Source organism: Chiloscyllium plagiosum, chromosome 38, assembly GCF_004010195.1.
Source record: "Chiloscyllium plagiosum isolate BGI_BamShark_2017 chromosome 38, ASM401019v2, whole genome shotgun sequence".
NCBI classification, from domain to species: Eukaryota; Metazoa; Chordata; class Chondrichthyes; order Orectolobiformes; family Hemiscylliidae; genus Chiloscyllium; species Chiloscyllium plagiosum.
In genome coordinates, this window is record NC_057747.1 from 12,730,898 (window position 1) to 12,746,337 (window position 15,440).

The following is a 15,440-nucleotide window of genomic DNA, read 5'->3' on the forward strand; positions in this document are numbered from 1 at the left end:
ATACTTGGACCCTCAAAAAAAATACAATTAAAAAAGTGTAACTTGAGGGGAAATGTTACATTTGGCAATGAGCAAAGTTGCAGATATAAGCACAATGTATGGATTTCTTCCATTTGCTGAACAAGAAAAGGGAAGTTTAAGATAAAATGAGAACATTGGAGGATGCAGCAGTCAGAATGAACATAAAGTAGTTAATAAATCCAATAATTACTCCTGCTAAACAGTCATCAAGAATATTGCGCACAAACATCATTGTTAATCAGTCTTATTCCAAATAAACGAGATTGATGGAGGACATTAAAATGGCACTAAATCATATTAACCACAGAGATGCAGGACAATTATCCGCACATATTAGGAGAGACTGGAGATGGGATTTGTGAAATGCTAATTGCCTTTTTAGAGGGAGTTACTTGAATGTTAGGGAGTTTTGCTGGGTTACAAACAGTCACATTTTGAGAAAACGTGATCGAAGTAAACCTGGTCTATTCTTAATCCATTAATCTCACAACAATATCCCATAATCGGAATAGATTTAGCAGTCTAGGGGAGTAAGTACTTGACATTAGCCAGATAAACAGCAACCACTTTTACATTTCGAAAGGGAAGATTCATTTCGACCAAATCTGTTGGTAATTGTGAAGAAATGACAAGCCAAATTAATAATGGAAAACCATACAATGTAACGGATGTGAAACTTCAAATTTCCACATGATAAAAGAGACATGAAAGATCATAAATTCTTCTGAAAGAATGGGTAAAGCCCTATAGTCAGAGTCATATGCACTGAAACAGACCCTTTGGTCCAACTCATCCATGCTGACCAGATATCCCATTCTGACATAGTCCCATTTGCCAGCATTTGGCCCATATCCCTCTAAACCCTTTCTATTCATGTACTTATCCAGGTGTCTTTTAAATGTTGTAATTGTACTCCATCCAGCACTTCCTGTGGCAGCTACACACACCACCCTCTGAATGAAAAAGGTGTCCCTTTTAAAAAAATATGTAAACAGGGGATTTACAATCCTGTCAGTTTGGAGAAAAAATATAGTCAAGAGAAATAAGCACTGTCGCTATTTGGCAGTAGTGTTGGGATTGGGAGACTGTTTGAAAAAAAAGAAGAAAAAAGAAAACAAAAACAAACAAAAAGAAAAAAAGTGTATAATCAGGAGATTAGAATCTCCTCAGTTTGAGAGCTGTCACCGATCTGGCTGGCTTTGTAAATAAAGGGTGGCTCTGGTGATGGGATTCCAGCCTCTGTGCAGTTCTTTTTATTTCAAAAATATACTTTATTCATAAAATATTTTGATGGTCTGTACAGTTGGTCATGCCATAAATACGTAAACATTCAATTTCTTTGCATACAGAGATCAGAATTTACCATTTGTATCTACAGGTCTGTACGTTTATCAATCATATATCCATATATTTAGCTGAGGTGTCAGCAGAGCCCAAATGACTGCGTGGGCCCCCTGTTCTTCTTAGGCAGGCAGATGTTACACGGTGGTCTTTCCCCACCACGCCTTGGCGGCAGTTGCCCCAAGCTTCAGCGCATCCCTCAACACGTAGTCCTGGACCTTGGAATGTGCCAGTCTGCAACACTCAGTCGGGGTCAACTCCTTCAGCTGGAAGATCAACAGGTTTCGGACCGCCCAGAGAGCGTCCTTCACCGAATTGATGATTCTCCAGGTACAGTTGATGTTCGTCTCGGTGTGTGTCCTGGGGAACAGGCCGTACAGCATGGAGTCCCGCGTCACGGCGCTGCTCGGGACGAACCTCGACAAACACCACTGCATTCCTCTCCAGACTTCCTCCGCGTAGGCACATTCCAGAAGGAGGTGTGTGACAGTCTCGTCCCCCCTGCAGCCGCTTCGAGGGCAGCGTGTGGTGCGCCTGAGAGTCCGGGCCTGCATAAAGGATCTCACAGGCAGAGCACTTCTCACCACCAGCCAAGCCATGTCTTGGTGCTTGTTGGAAAGTTCTGGCGATGAGGCATTCTGCCAAATGGCTTTGACAGTCTGCTCAGGGAACCGCTCGACAGGATCTTCCCTCTCCTTTTCCCAAAGGGTCTCAAGGACACTACGTGCTGACCACTTCCTGATGGACTTGTGGTCAAAGGTGTTTTTCTTCATAACCTTCTCCACGAAGGACAGGTGATACGGAATGGTCCAACTACTCGGAGCGTTCCGCGGCAGCGAGGTCAGGCCCATTCTTCGTAACACCGGGGCCAGGTAGAACCTCAGTACGGAGTGACACTTGGTGTTTGCGTACCAGGGATCCACGCACAACCTGATGCAGCCACACACAAAGGTGTCCATCAGGGTGAGGGTGGCATTGGGTGTATTTTTTCCCCCATTGCCCATATCTTTATACATCGAGTCCCTTCGGACCCAGTCCATCTTTGATGATACCAGCCTGTGTGCAGTTATTTCATCTGTCTTTTTCTAAAAGTGGCTGGGTGTTTTCTCTTTCTTCCTATGCCCCATTGATGTCCCCGGAACCTCTTACCATGTCCAGGTGATGGTTTGTCTTTGAAGTGCTGAGCTTGCCCCGTTGCTGCTTCCACTGCTGATGCAGTCTCTCACATTTCAGTTAATGAAAAACTACCTGTGTCTTCGTAAAGTAGTAAATTCACTTCGAGTATCTTTAAGTCATAGAGATGTACAGGTTGGAAACAGACCCCTCCTTCCAACTTGTCCATGTCGACCAGATATCCCAAATAAATCTAATTTGCCAGCATTTGGCCCATATCCCTCTAAACCTATTCATATACCCAGCCAGGTAAAAACAAGGACCGCAGATGCTGGAAACCAGATTCTAGGTTAGAGTGGTGCTGGAAAAGCACAGCAGTTCAGGCAGCATCCAAGGAGCAGGAAAATCGATGTTTCGGCCAAAAGCCCTTCATCAGGAATGGATTCCTGATGAAGGGCTTTTGCCCAAAACATCGATTTTCCTGCTCCTTGGATGCTGCCTGAACTGCTGTGCTTTTCTAGCACCACTCTATACCCATCCAGGTGCCTTTTAAATGTAATTGTACCAGCCTCCATCTCTTCCTCTGGCAGCTCATCCTGCATATGCACCACCCTCTGTGTGAAAAAATTGCCTTTTAGGTGCCTTCTAAATCTTTCCCCTTTCACCTTAAACCTATGGCCTATAGTTTTGGACTCCGACCTCTCCGGGGAAAAGACCTTGGCTATTTACCCTATCCAGGCCTCTCCATGATTTTATAAACCTCTATAAGTTCACCTGTCAGCCTCCAGTACTCCAGGGGAAACAGCTCCAGGCTGTTCAGCATCTCCCTACAGCTGAAACCCTCTCAATCCTGGCACCATCCTTATAAATCTTTTCTGAACCCTTTCAAGTTTCACAACATCCTTCATATAGGAGGGAGACCAGAATTGCACGTAGCGTTCCTCAGGTAGCCTAATCAATGTCCTGTATAGCTACAACATGACTTTCCAACTCCTGCAATCAATGCATTGAGAACTAAAGGAAAGCATGCCATAAGCCTTCTTCACTATCCCTTCTACCTGCGACTCCACTTTCAAGGAACTATGAACCTGCATTCCAAGGTCTCTTTGTTCAGCAACACTCCCCAAGACCTTACCATTAAGTGTACAAGTCCTGCTCTGATTTGCCTTTCCAAAGTGCAGCACCTCATCTTTATTTAAGTTAAACTCCATCTGCCACTCCTCAGCCCATTAGCCCACCTGATCACGATGTATCCTGAGGTAACCTTGGCTGTAAATTTTTCTTTTTCTTTGGTAAGTTTGAACTTGTGGTGGGGGTCTCTAAATGGAATTTACATCTGCATTGGTGCTGCCATATGATATTTGCCACCACTGCCAGTATTTAGTACTGGACTAGGGGTGGTTGAGGTAGGTCACTACCACCTTTTGTTAATACTCTGTCTACAACCTCCTAATTATCAGAGATAGTGGATATCCCTCTGGTTACTCTAAACATAAAAGCCACTTGTCTTATTTAACAAGATGACTTACGTCATTACAGCAATAAGTGCACTACATTCCTCATCAGTTTGTCTTACGTACTAGGGTTTTTAGGAATTGTACAGAATACATGTGCTCCTCCTGCAGGCTAGAGTGGAACTGAACTGCCTCCACTCTAATGCCTGTGTAATAGCACCAGACTGGGGTGAAGCTCATGCAATCTCCACATTTATATTGCGCCAGTGGCTATGTTGTGACTTTGTTTACTTCTCCTGGTCTGCCCATGAGCCAACTCTTTACATAATCTCAACTCTGTGCAACCACTGTGTGACCACAATCAATGGACAATTTTACCCATGTTGTTTTGAGAAGTGGAATTGCGAAAGTGGTAATGTCATTGCAATCCATGAAGATCAGACTAATTCTTTTAAGGGTGTGGATTCAAATTCCGTCACAGCAGCTGGTGAAATTTATGTCACATTCATAAAATTTGCAATGGTAAGCCAATCTGCTCATGGCAACTAACATCAGTTATTGCAAAAACCCACGTGGATCACTGATGTCTTTGCGGGGAGAAATCTGCTGTCCTTACCTGCTGTGGCCAACATGTGGTTCCAAGTTCCACAGCAATATGATTGAGTCTTAGCAGCCCTCTGAAACTGCACAGCAAACCATTCAGTTCACAGGCAATGAGGGATGAGCATGTAGCACTGGTCTTGCCTGCAGTACACGTTTTCCCTGAAAAATAAAAAGCTGACACACTTCCATTCTGTTTCTGCCTAAACTGTTCAGCACACTAATTATTTCATGCTGATCTGAATGAGCTAAAGCAAAATGGTGGCATGATGGCTCAGTGGTTAGCACTGCTGCCTCACAGCAGCAGGGGCCCAGGTTCACTTCCAGCCTCGGGCAACTGTCTGTGTAGAATTTGCACATTCTCCCCCCGTGTCTGTGTGGGTTTCCTCCCACAGTCCAGTGATGTGCAAGCTAGGTGAATTGGCCATGCTAAATTGCCCATAGTGTTCAGGGATGTATAGATTTGGTGCATTAGTCAGGGGTGAATGTAGGATATTAGGGTGGGGGAGTGGGTTACTCTTTGGAGGGTCAGTGTGGACTTGTTGGGCCAAAGGGCCTGTTTCCACCCTATAGGTTGTCTTTTTCTTTGAGACACCAATATATAAATGTAATAACAATAGAATACAATATACAGTTGTTACAGCCACATAGTTGGTGCTGACATACATCAGTGACCAAGCCACCTTGCACTCCCCTGTCTGTGAGCTTAGCCAAATTACATTAAAGATACAAATTATTATTGATACATCTCATTTCTGACCAACAATCTGACTCACGGATAGTTAGAAGTGTCGAGGTTCATTATTTTCCTGGAGAGGTGAGTCTGAGGATGGATTTTGGAGAGTTGGCGGGCTGCAGTGAGGCATTACAGAGTTGTAATTCTCACATCATGGTGGGGCAGGTTCGATGGACATTGAACATTCTTGTCGGACATTCTTGTTCCTATCTGTATCCTACTGTTTCTTATAAAACAGGACCAAGAGATCTCTAACACTTTACAGTTATTTGTTACATTTTTGTAAATGCACAACCATGCAATGATGTCTAAGTGAACTTCCCATCTCTTTTCTGCTTATATATGCAGGAGGTTAAAAACTAAATATGATCACATCAGTAACATTACTGGCCATATATTCTTCTTGTTACTGCCGCAAGAAAAACAGCATTAATTATTGATGTACTCATTGGGCATGAACAATTCAGTCTTTGATAAGGTAAAATGATTAGAAACTACTTCTGCAGAGTACCATCTTAGTGAGAATTGGCTTCTAAGATGGTCCATGCTACAAAGGCACATAGGGTTTGTATCATGGTCCATATATATATTGTGTGCTACAGTGCTCATATATAGTTCTGATGTGGTCTGTATTCTATATGGCACGGTAAAACCAATTGTTGATCCTCCAGTTATATACTGTGGCTCCGGTCCTTGACCCCCACTGGTTTTGCACATCTCCATGATTGTCTTTTGATGAGATTCCCAAGATCTTCATAGATACAACCACTAAACAGATTGGACTTAGGGTGACTTCTCAGGAGTTTCTTAATCCCAGTTTGCTGGGGCATGGCTATATTCTTTGAATCTTCTCTTTTGAGAAGTTGTGGTAAGGTAGTTTGTAGACTATGAGCCACACGTCAGTGTTGCACTCCTCTGATGATACAACTGGAAACCCACAAGATTTCTGTCTAGTTTTCCTGGGATTGTGGTTGTATAATGTCCAGCTGCTAAGAGAATATGGTTCCGAGTAGATGTCCACATCTGCCCTGCAACTGGACCCAGCTATAGGTTCAGTTGATCCTTCTCTTTCTTTTATCTGTGGTCAGATGCCAACACAATATGGTACAATAATCCAGAACCCCTCCAAGGAAAATCGATGCACCCTGGAGCTTGGGTTCAATCCCAGAGAAAGGAGCAATCAAGCATGCCAGTTACTCAAATAAAACAGGAAGGATTTTCTAAGAATGCCAATCTCTAACAGCCTCTGACAAAATTAAGCATCAAACCATAAGAGTAATGATCCATCCAATAGTTGCATAATTAATCTTAAGAGGCAAAGTTGCGCACTGAGTATGTTGTCCGTTTCCTGGAGTTGCAGATTCCTTGCAATCTGTTGGACTTCACCTACCAGCATTTCCTATGATTAGTTATAGAAGTCCCATATGAAATAATATTGGGCAAACTGAACTCTGTTGCTCATGTGTGTAACTTGAGCCAACTTGGTACAAATTGGCAGGGAAACTGGTTTAGAGAATAGTGGACTCTGTTGTGATACTCATATCTAGACGTGGGAAAGAAGGAAATTTGAGGAAAGTCTTGCACTGATAGAGCACCCTTCACAATGTTCCAAGACAGTGTGCAGCCAATTGGATACTCTTGAAGAGCAGTTACTGTTGACAGCTTGGGAAATGGGACAACCAGTTTGTGCATAGCACGTTCCCACAAATAGCAAAAGTACTGAGTAGCCAACAGGAGGGGAGTCTAAAACTAGAGGGAATAGTTTTAAGGTCAGAGAGGAGAAAGATTTAAAGGGGACATAAAGGGCATTTTTTTTACACAGAGGGTGGAGCATGTGTGGAATGAGCTGACAGAGGAAGTGGTGGAGTCTGGTACAGTTACAGCATTTAAAAGGCATCTGGATGGATAGGAAGGGATATGGGCCAAATGCTGGCAAATGGGACTAGTAACAATGACCAGGTCATCTGTTTTTGCTAAATTAATTGAGAGGCAACCATTGGCGAGCACTCACAGGAGAACTCCTTTCCTCTTTGTTCCACCAAGAAAGCCAGAATAGAACAATCTTTATCTATTTTATAAACTTTTAAGTACAGAGAGGCATGTAACAAACATGCACCTTCAAACCCAACCACCCCAGTGTGAGTCTGCTCCGAAATATTGCAGCCCAAGGATGCCCAATTAAGGTCCATAATGCAATTAAATACTCAATTACTATATCACTAGCTGCTGGAGCACAGGCAAGGCTTCGGTTTATTATCTCAACCCTTCAGTACTGCATTAGATGCAAGTCTTTCCTTTTGGGACCTGAATCTTTGGCCTTTCTGACTTGGAGGTAAGAGTGCTACCCACTGAACAACATCTAATAACTCACGTCTAACCCACAGTTTCTGAGCTTGCTGTTGGTACTGTAACAAGATATCAACAGCATTAATTCTGCTAGGTTTGATTAGTACAGCATGACTCATTACTTTGTAATAATTGACAGAACTCGAGAATTACATTACAGCATCCTGAGAAAAGACTGACTGTTTACTATCAAATGAAACTGACTGTTAATGAATTGACTTGGATAGCTCTGTGAAAGTAGCCGTGTTGATATGTTGTGGTGACATTGCTTTATAACTGCGGATACTAACTTGTAAGAAGAAAAACCATAAATCAATAAGAGAAGGGGGCAAAGGTGATGATCAGTGATTTTTAATGCTAGCCTTGCCTCCCAATTGGAGAATCACAAAGGCCCACCACATTTAAGCATTGGAGGCTGAGGGGTGACCTTATTGAGGTTTATATAATCATGAGGGGCATGGAAAGGGTGAATAGCTGAGGGTAGGGGAGTCTAAAACTAGAGGGAATAGGTTTAGGGTGAGAAGGGAAAAATATAAAAGAGATCTAAGGGGCAACTTTTTCACGCAGAGTGTGGTGCGTATATGGAATGAGGTGCCAGAGGAAGTGTTGGAGGCTGGTACAATTACAATATTTAAAAGGCATCTGGATGGGTATATGAGGAGGAAGGGTTTAGGGCCAAGTGCTGGCTAGTGGGACCAGATTAATTTAGAATATCTGGTCAACACTATCAATATACTATGGCTTACCATTGATCAGAAACTGAACCGGACTGGTAATATAAATACTGTGTCTGCAACAGCAGTTCCACGGCTAGGAATCTTTCAGCAAGTGACTCTCCTCTTGTCTTTGAAAAGCCCTTCCACCATCCAGAAGGCACAAGTCAGGAGTATAATGGGATAGTTTGCACTTGCCTGAGTGAGTGCAGCTCCAAAAAACACTCAAGAAGTTCAACACCATCCAGGACAAAGCAATCTTCTTAATAGATACTCGATTAAATGCTCTCATTGCCTCCAAACATGATGTTGGAGGAGGTATTAAATTCTGCCTCCAGAGGTCTAACTTTATAGAATAGGATTTTCAAAAAGAATTCCGAAGAGAATTGACTGGCCCCGAAATGAAAAGAGAAAATGCTGGTAATAACTAAGAGGGTCAGGCAGCCTCTGTGGACAAAGAAACAGAATTAACCTTTCAGATTCCCAACACCTCCAGCATCAGTCTCCTGTACTGATGCCCACCTGAAAGCTCTTTACTGAATTAAAAATATGCCCCTTGTATTATATGACTACGAAAAGGCTCTTTAATAATTGCTAAAACACAAGTGTCTTTATCAGAAGTTCCTCATTATCTTTTCTTGTCTTTTTCAGGCTGATTTCGCCATCCCAGCCAGACATGGTGAAGCCTGGATGTAATCTCTCTGAGAAGGCAGAGAAAGAGCACGGTGTAGATGATGGGTTTGATAACATCCCTCTGATAACCCCTCTGGATGTTAATCAGCTTCAGCAGCCTATCCCTGAAAAGGTACAGAGAAATGTACAGCAACCATGGTCATAGCTTGACAAATGTGCTTTCACTCACCCTGAAATAATCCCTGTGGCTTTTCAGTAACATTGAAATGGATTGGTCTTTGACAAAGTTCTGCATGGTTGACTAATTGATAAAGTTAGATATCATAGGATTCAGAGGAAGTTTGCCTATTGGATACAAAATTGGCTTAACGGCAGGAGACAGAGAGTGATGGTGGAAGATTGGCTTTCAGACTAGAGGCCTGTGACCAGCACTGGGTCCACTTTTATTTGTCATTTATCTAAATGACCTAGATGAGAATATAGAAGGCATGGTCAGTAAATTTGTGGATGACACCAGAATTGGTAGGAAAGTTAAGAAAGTGAAGAAAGTTAACAAAGATTACAAAGAGATCTTGATCAGCAAGGTTTGAGAAGATTTGTAGCTCAGGTTGAGGTTCTGGATGTAGGTTTGCTCACTGAGCTGTCAGGTTTATTTCCAGATGTTTCTTCACCCTACTAGGTAATATCTTCAGTCTGCCTCCAGGCAAAGCACTGCTGATAATTCCTGCTTTCGATTTATATGTTTGGGTTTCTTTGGGTTGGTGATGTCATTTCCTGTGATGTCATTTCCTGTTCTTTTTCTCAGGGAGTGTTAGATGGGGTCTAACTCGATATGTTTGATGATAGAGTTCCGGTTGGAATGCCATGCTTTTAGGAATTCTCATGCGTGTCTCTGTTTGGCTTGTCCCAGGATGGATGTGTTGTCCCAGTCGCAGTGGTGTCCTTCCTTATCTGTAGTGAGAGTGGGTCATGTCGTTTTGTGGCTAGTTGATGTTCATGTGTCCTGGTGGCTAGTTTTCTGCCTGTTTGTCCAATGTAGTGTTTGTTACAGTTCTTGCACAGTATTTTGTAAATGACATTAGTTTTGCTTGTTGTCTGTATAGGGTCTTTCAAGTTCATTAGCTGCTGTTTTAGTGTGTTGGCGGGTTTGTGGGCTACCATGATGCCAAGGTGGGGGTGGGGTAGCTGGAAATGAACCTTCCAGCTTAGCGAGCAAACCTGCATCCAGATCTTGGTCGGTTGGGTCAATGGGCTCAGGAGTGATAGGTGGAGTTGAATTTGGCTAAATGCATTTTGGTAAAATGAACAAGACCTACATAATTAAACGTAAGGCCTTGGGTAGTGTTGTGCAACAGAGAGACCTTGGAGTTTAGGTACATAATTCTTTAAAGTTTGCATCACATATGGATAGGGTGGTTAAGAAGGTGATTAGAATGTTTGCCTCCATTGATCAGACCTTTGAGTATTGGAGTTAGAATGTTATGTTGAGGTTGTAGAAGACGATGGTGAGACCTCTTCTGAAATACTGTGTCCAGTTCTGGTCACCCTGTTATAGGAAGGATATCATTAAGCTGGAGAGAGTTCAGAAGAGATTCACCAGGATGTTGCAGGAATGCAGAGTTTGAGTTATGGGGTGAAGCTAGATATTCTGGGACTTTTCTCATTGGAGTGTAGGAGGTTGAGGAGTGACCTTCTAAAGGTTTATAGAACCATGAGGGATACGGATAAGGTGAATGGCAGGTGTCCTTTCCCTAGGGTAGAGGATTTCAAGATTAGGGGCATATTTTTAAGGTGAGAGGAGAAAGATTTAAAAAAGATATGAGGGTTAACTTTGTTTGTGTGTGGAATGAACATCCAGAGTAAGTGATGGATGGGTGGGGGTACAGTTAGAACATTTAAAAGGCATTTTGATAAGTACACAAATAAGGAATGTTTGGAAGGATATGGGCCAAGTGCAGGCAGGTGGGATTAGTTTAGTTTGTGATTATGGTTGGCATGGACTGGTTGGACCAAAGGGTCTGTTTCCGTGCTGTATGACTCTATGATAACTCGTAGAAAATGTCATGAACGTAATGTTATGAGTTAAAAAACAATGAAATTCAGACTTAAAAAAAGACAGTTGATTATATCAACTCATCTGGTTGTCACAGCAAGTTGATATTTATGAGGTTAAAAATCAAAAGGAGGGAATTAGGAGTTGGTTTCTGTAACATATAATTTAGGATGTGATACATCACACAGTGAGCTCCCTATCTTGCTACCTAGAAAGGGAATTTTTCTCACTGGGAACCAAATGGAAGTTGGAAGGTAAAGTTTTCCTCAGACATTCCTGTCCATTTTCAGGTAGCTTCTCAGGAGCAGGACTCTCAGCGTAAGTTGTTTGTCCTGTTCTTGACCAAAACAGGAGGGAAGGAGAAAGAGCATTTCAAATGACAATGGCAGCAACCAGCATGAATATAAAGATAATATCTTTTTTAAATCTTTCAATAATGACCAATTGAGAAATCAATGCAACTTACAAATACATGACACGTTGATGTGGCTGCCTCCATTCATTTAAAAACTGAAACTAAAGCTCCCCCTACACTGTCCCCATCAAGCAATCTCATGACAGGCACAGCACAAGATTAGATATAGGGTAAAGCTTTCTCTACTCCTTTCATGAAGGCCATGGCCTAGTGGTATTATTGCTAGACTATTAACCCAGAAATACAACTAATGTTCTGGGGACCTGGGTTCAAATCTCACAACCGATGACGAAATTTAAATTTGATTTTAAAAATCTGGAATTCAGAATTTACTGAATCCACCATTGTAGACTGTGAGAAAAACCGATCTGGTTCACTAATGTTCTTCAGGGAAAAAAATCTGCCATCCTCACCTGGTCTGGCCTACATGTAACTCCAGAGCCACAACAATGTCGTATGACTCTCAACTCTCTCCCTAGCAAGCCATTCAGCTGTATCAGTTGCTAAAAAGTCTCGACAAAGAAGTGAAAATGGATAGACCACCTATCAGCAACCTGGGCACCAGAAAAGATCATGACTGAAACAGCTCCGTTGATCCTGCACAGCCCTCCCTATGAACATCTGGGATCTAGTGCCAAAGTTGGGAGAGCTGTCTCACAGACTAGTCAAGCAACAGCCTGACGAGGCAAACTCATTGAACCATAACTTACAGGCAATATCCCAGACAAAACTATTATAATCCGTGGATATGTCCAGTCCCACTGGCAGGACAGACCCAGCAGAGGAGGTGACACTATGGTACACAGTCAGGAGGGAGTTGCTTTAGGAGTTGTCAACATTGACTATTAACCCAGAAACACAGCTAATGTTCTGGGGACCTGGTTCAAATCTCACCACAACAGAACTGCATGAAGCTTCAAGACGTTAAGTTAAACATGGGCAAGGAAATCTCCTGCTGATTACTATGTACTGTCCTCCCTCAGCTGATGAATTGATATTCCTCCACATTGAACAACACTTGGAGGAAGCACTGAGGATGTTAAAGGTGCAAAACATATTCTGGGTGGGAGATTTCAATGTCCCTCACCAAGAGTGGCTCAGCAGCAGCACTACTGATCAAGGTGGTGAAGTCCGAAAGGACATAGCTGCTAGATTGGTGGTGAGGGAAAAACATGCTTGCCCTCATCCTTACCAGTTGCTGGCTCCAAATGCATCTTGTCCATGACAGTATCGGTAAGAATGACTACCGCATAGTTCTTGTGGAGACAGAAGTCCCACCTTCACATTGAGAATACCCTCCATCATGTTGTGTGGCAGTATCACCATGCTAAATGGGACAGACTTCGAACAGATCTAGCAACTCAAGACTGGGCATCCATGAGGCGCTGTGGGCCATCAACAGCAGCAGAACTGTGCTCCACCACAATCTGCAACCTCATGGCCTGGCATATCCCCCACTCAACCATTACCATCAAGCCAGGGGATCAACCTGGTTCAATGGAGAGGGGAGGGCATGCCAGGAGCAGCACCAGGCTTACCTGGTGAAGCGAGCAAGCAGGACTACTCACATGCCAAACAGCAAATGATAGGCAGAACTAAGTGATTTTGCAACCAACCGGTAAGATCTAAGTTCTGCAATCTTGCCACATCCAGTCATGAATGGTGGTGGAAAATTGAACAACTCAGTGGAGGAGGGGGCTCCACAAATATGCTCATCCTCAATGATGGAAGAACCCAGCACAATGCAGCAATTTTTAGCCAGAAATGCAAAATAGATGATCCAGTGGTCCCCAGCCTTACAGTACTAGTCTTCAGCCAGTTCAATAGCCAGTTGGAAGCACTGGATACTGCAAATGCTATGGGCCCCAACAGTATTGCATCAATAGTACTGAAGATTTGTGCTCCTGAAATTAAGCCAAGCTGTTCCAGTACAGTTACAACACTGGCATCTCCCCGACATTGTGGAAAGTTGGCCAGGTTTGTCCTCTACATAAAAAGCAGGACAAATCCAACCCAGCCGTTTACTGCCCCATCATTCTACTCTGAATCATCAGTGAAGTGATGGAAAATGTCATTGTCAATGCTATCATTCAGCACCTGCTCAGCAATAACTTGCTCAGTGACGCCCAGTTTGGGTTTCGCCAGGGCCACTCAGCTCCTGATCTCATTACAGCCTTGGTTCAAACATGGACAAAGAGCTGAATTCCAGAGGGGAAGGTGAAAGTGACAGCCTTTGACATCAAGACTGCGTTCAACCGAGTGTGGTATGAAGGAGCTGAGCAAAACTGGAATCAGTAGGTATTGGGGGTAAACTTGTTGACACATAAGAAGATGGTGGTGGCTATTGGAGGTCAGTCATCTCAGCTCCAGGACATCTCTGCAGGAGTTCCTCAGGGTAATGTCCTAAGCCCAAATATCTTCAGCTGCTTCATCAATGACTTTCCCTCCATCATAAGGTCAGCAGTGGGGATGTTTACCAATGACTGCACAATATTCAGCACCGTTTGCGACTCCATAGATACTGAAGCAGTCCATGTTCAAATGCAACAAGATCTGGACAATATCCAGGCTTTGGCTGACAAGTGGCAAGTAACATTCATGCCACACAAATACCAGGCAATAACCATCTCTAAAGATATGAATCAGAGACAATCTAGCCACTACCCTGTGACATTCAATGGTGTTACCATTACTGCCCATTATCACCATTCCAAGGGGTACCATTGACCTGAAATTCAACTGGACTCACCATATAAATATAGTGGCTACAAATGCAGGACAGAAACTAGGGACACTATGGCAAATACCTCCTCATTCCCCAAAAGCCTTTCCATCATTTACACGGCATTAGTCAGGAGTGTGATGGAATGCCCCCAATTCGCCTGGATGGCTGCAGCTCCAACAACACTCAAGAAGCTTGACAATCATCCAGGAAAAAAGCAGCCCAGTTGATTGGCACTTCAACCACAAGCAACCACTCTCTCCATCACTGAAGCTTTGTGTCAGCAGTGTGTATTATCGACAAGATGCACTGCAGAAATTCACCAAAGATCCTTAGAAAGCACCTTCCAAACCCATGACCACTTCCAACTAGCAGGACAAGGACAGCAGCTACCTGGGAACACCACCACCTGCAAGTTCCCCTCAGAGCCATTCACTATCCTAATTTGAAAATGTATCACCTTTCCATCACTGTTGGTGGGTCAAAATTCTGAAATCCTCTCCCTAATGGCATTGTGGATCAACCCACAGCAGGTGGACTGTAGCAGTTCAATAAAGCAGCTCACCACCACCTTCTCAAGGGCAACTAGAGATGGACAGTAAATGCTGGCCCAGCCGGCGATACCCACGTCCCACAGGTGAATAAAGAAAAAGTATGAACTATCTGAAACTAATGCTTCTTCTACACTATTCCTATCAAAACCTCCTGCATGAAGGACAGCACAGGGTTAGATGCAACGTAGAGGTCTCTCTATTAAATGCAAAGTAAAAATTACTCTACTCTTTTAAACTCCAATTTAAGCTCCCTCTGTTAAATGGAAAGCATCAAAAACTGCAACAAAATGAATGCCTCAACTATTTCAATAGAGAGACAAACAAGATAATCACTTTGAAAAATCATGAATGTTATAATATTGGGTGAATGCAGTAAGCCTAAAGGTAGTGATATCCAGATTGTACATCAGAATTGAACAGTGTGAGTTAATCCACAATGAAATTAGGAATTTATATCAAATAACACACGCAATTTTGCTATAGTGATACGTTATGTGTTCATGATGATCTATGTTAATTGTGGAACGAGAGTTGTTCATAAAAGTAAGTACATAAAAATATATTCATTATAGACATCATAATAATGTCAGTCAAATATATGCCTCTCAATGGACAATGCTCAACAAACATATGTCATTTCAGATTATCAATTGACCCTATGTTTTGTATAGCACAAATACAGCTAAACTGCAAAATTTACATTCCAGTCACATTATTAATGTTGACTTTTTTTTGTTCA

General features: G+C 42.8%; 1 protein-coding gene across 1 annotated transcript in view; it reads left to right on the forward strand.

The window, feature by feature from the left end:
• The window catches only part of caly (calcyon neuron-specific vesicular protein), a 47,917-nt gene that overhangs the window by 15,007 nt on the left and 17,470 nt on the right, over positions 1 to 15,440 (forward strand). Inside the window, exon 2 of the mRNA XM_043678876.1 lies at positions 8,976 to 9,129. Within this exon, the coding sequence (XP_043534811.1) occupies positions 9,001 to 9,129 (129 nt within the window). The 5' untranslated portion in view covers positions 8,976 to 9,000. The remainder of the gene's footprint in view (positions 1 to 8,975; positions 9,130 to 15,440) is intronic.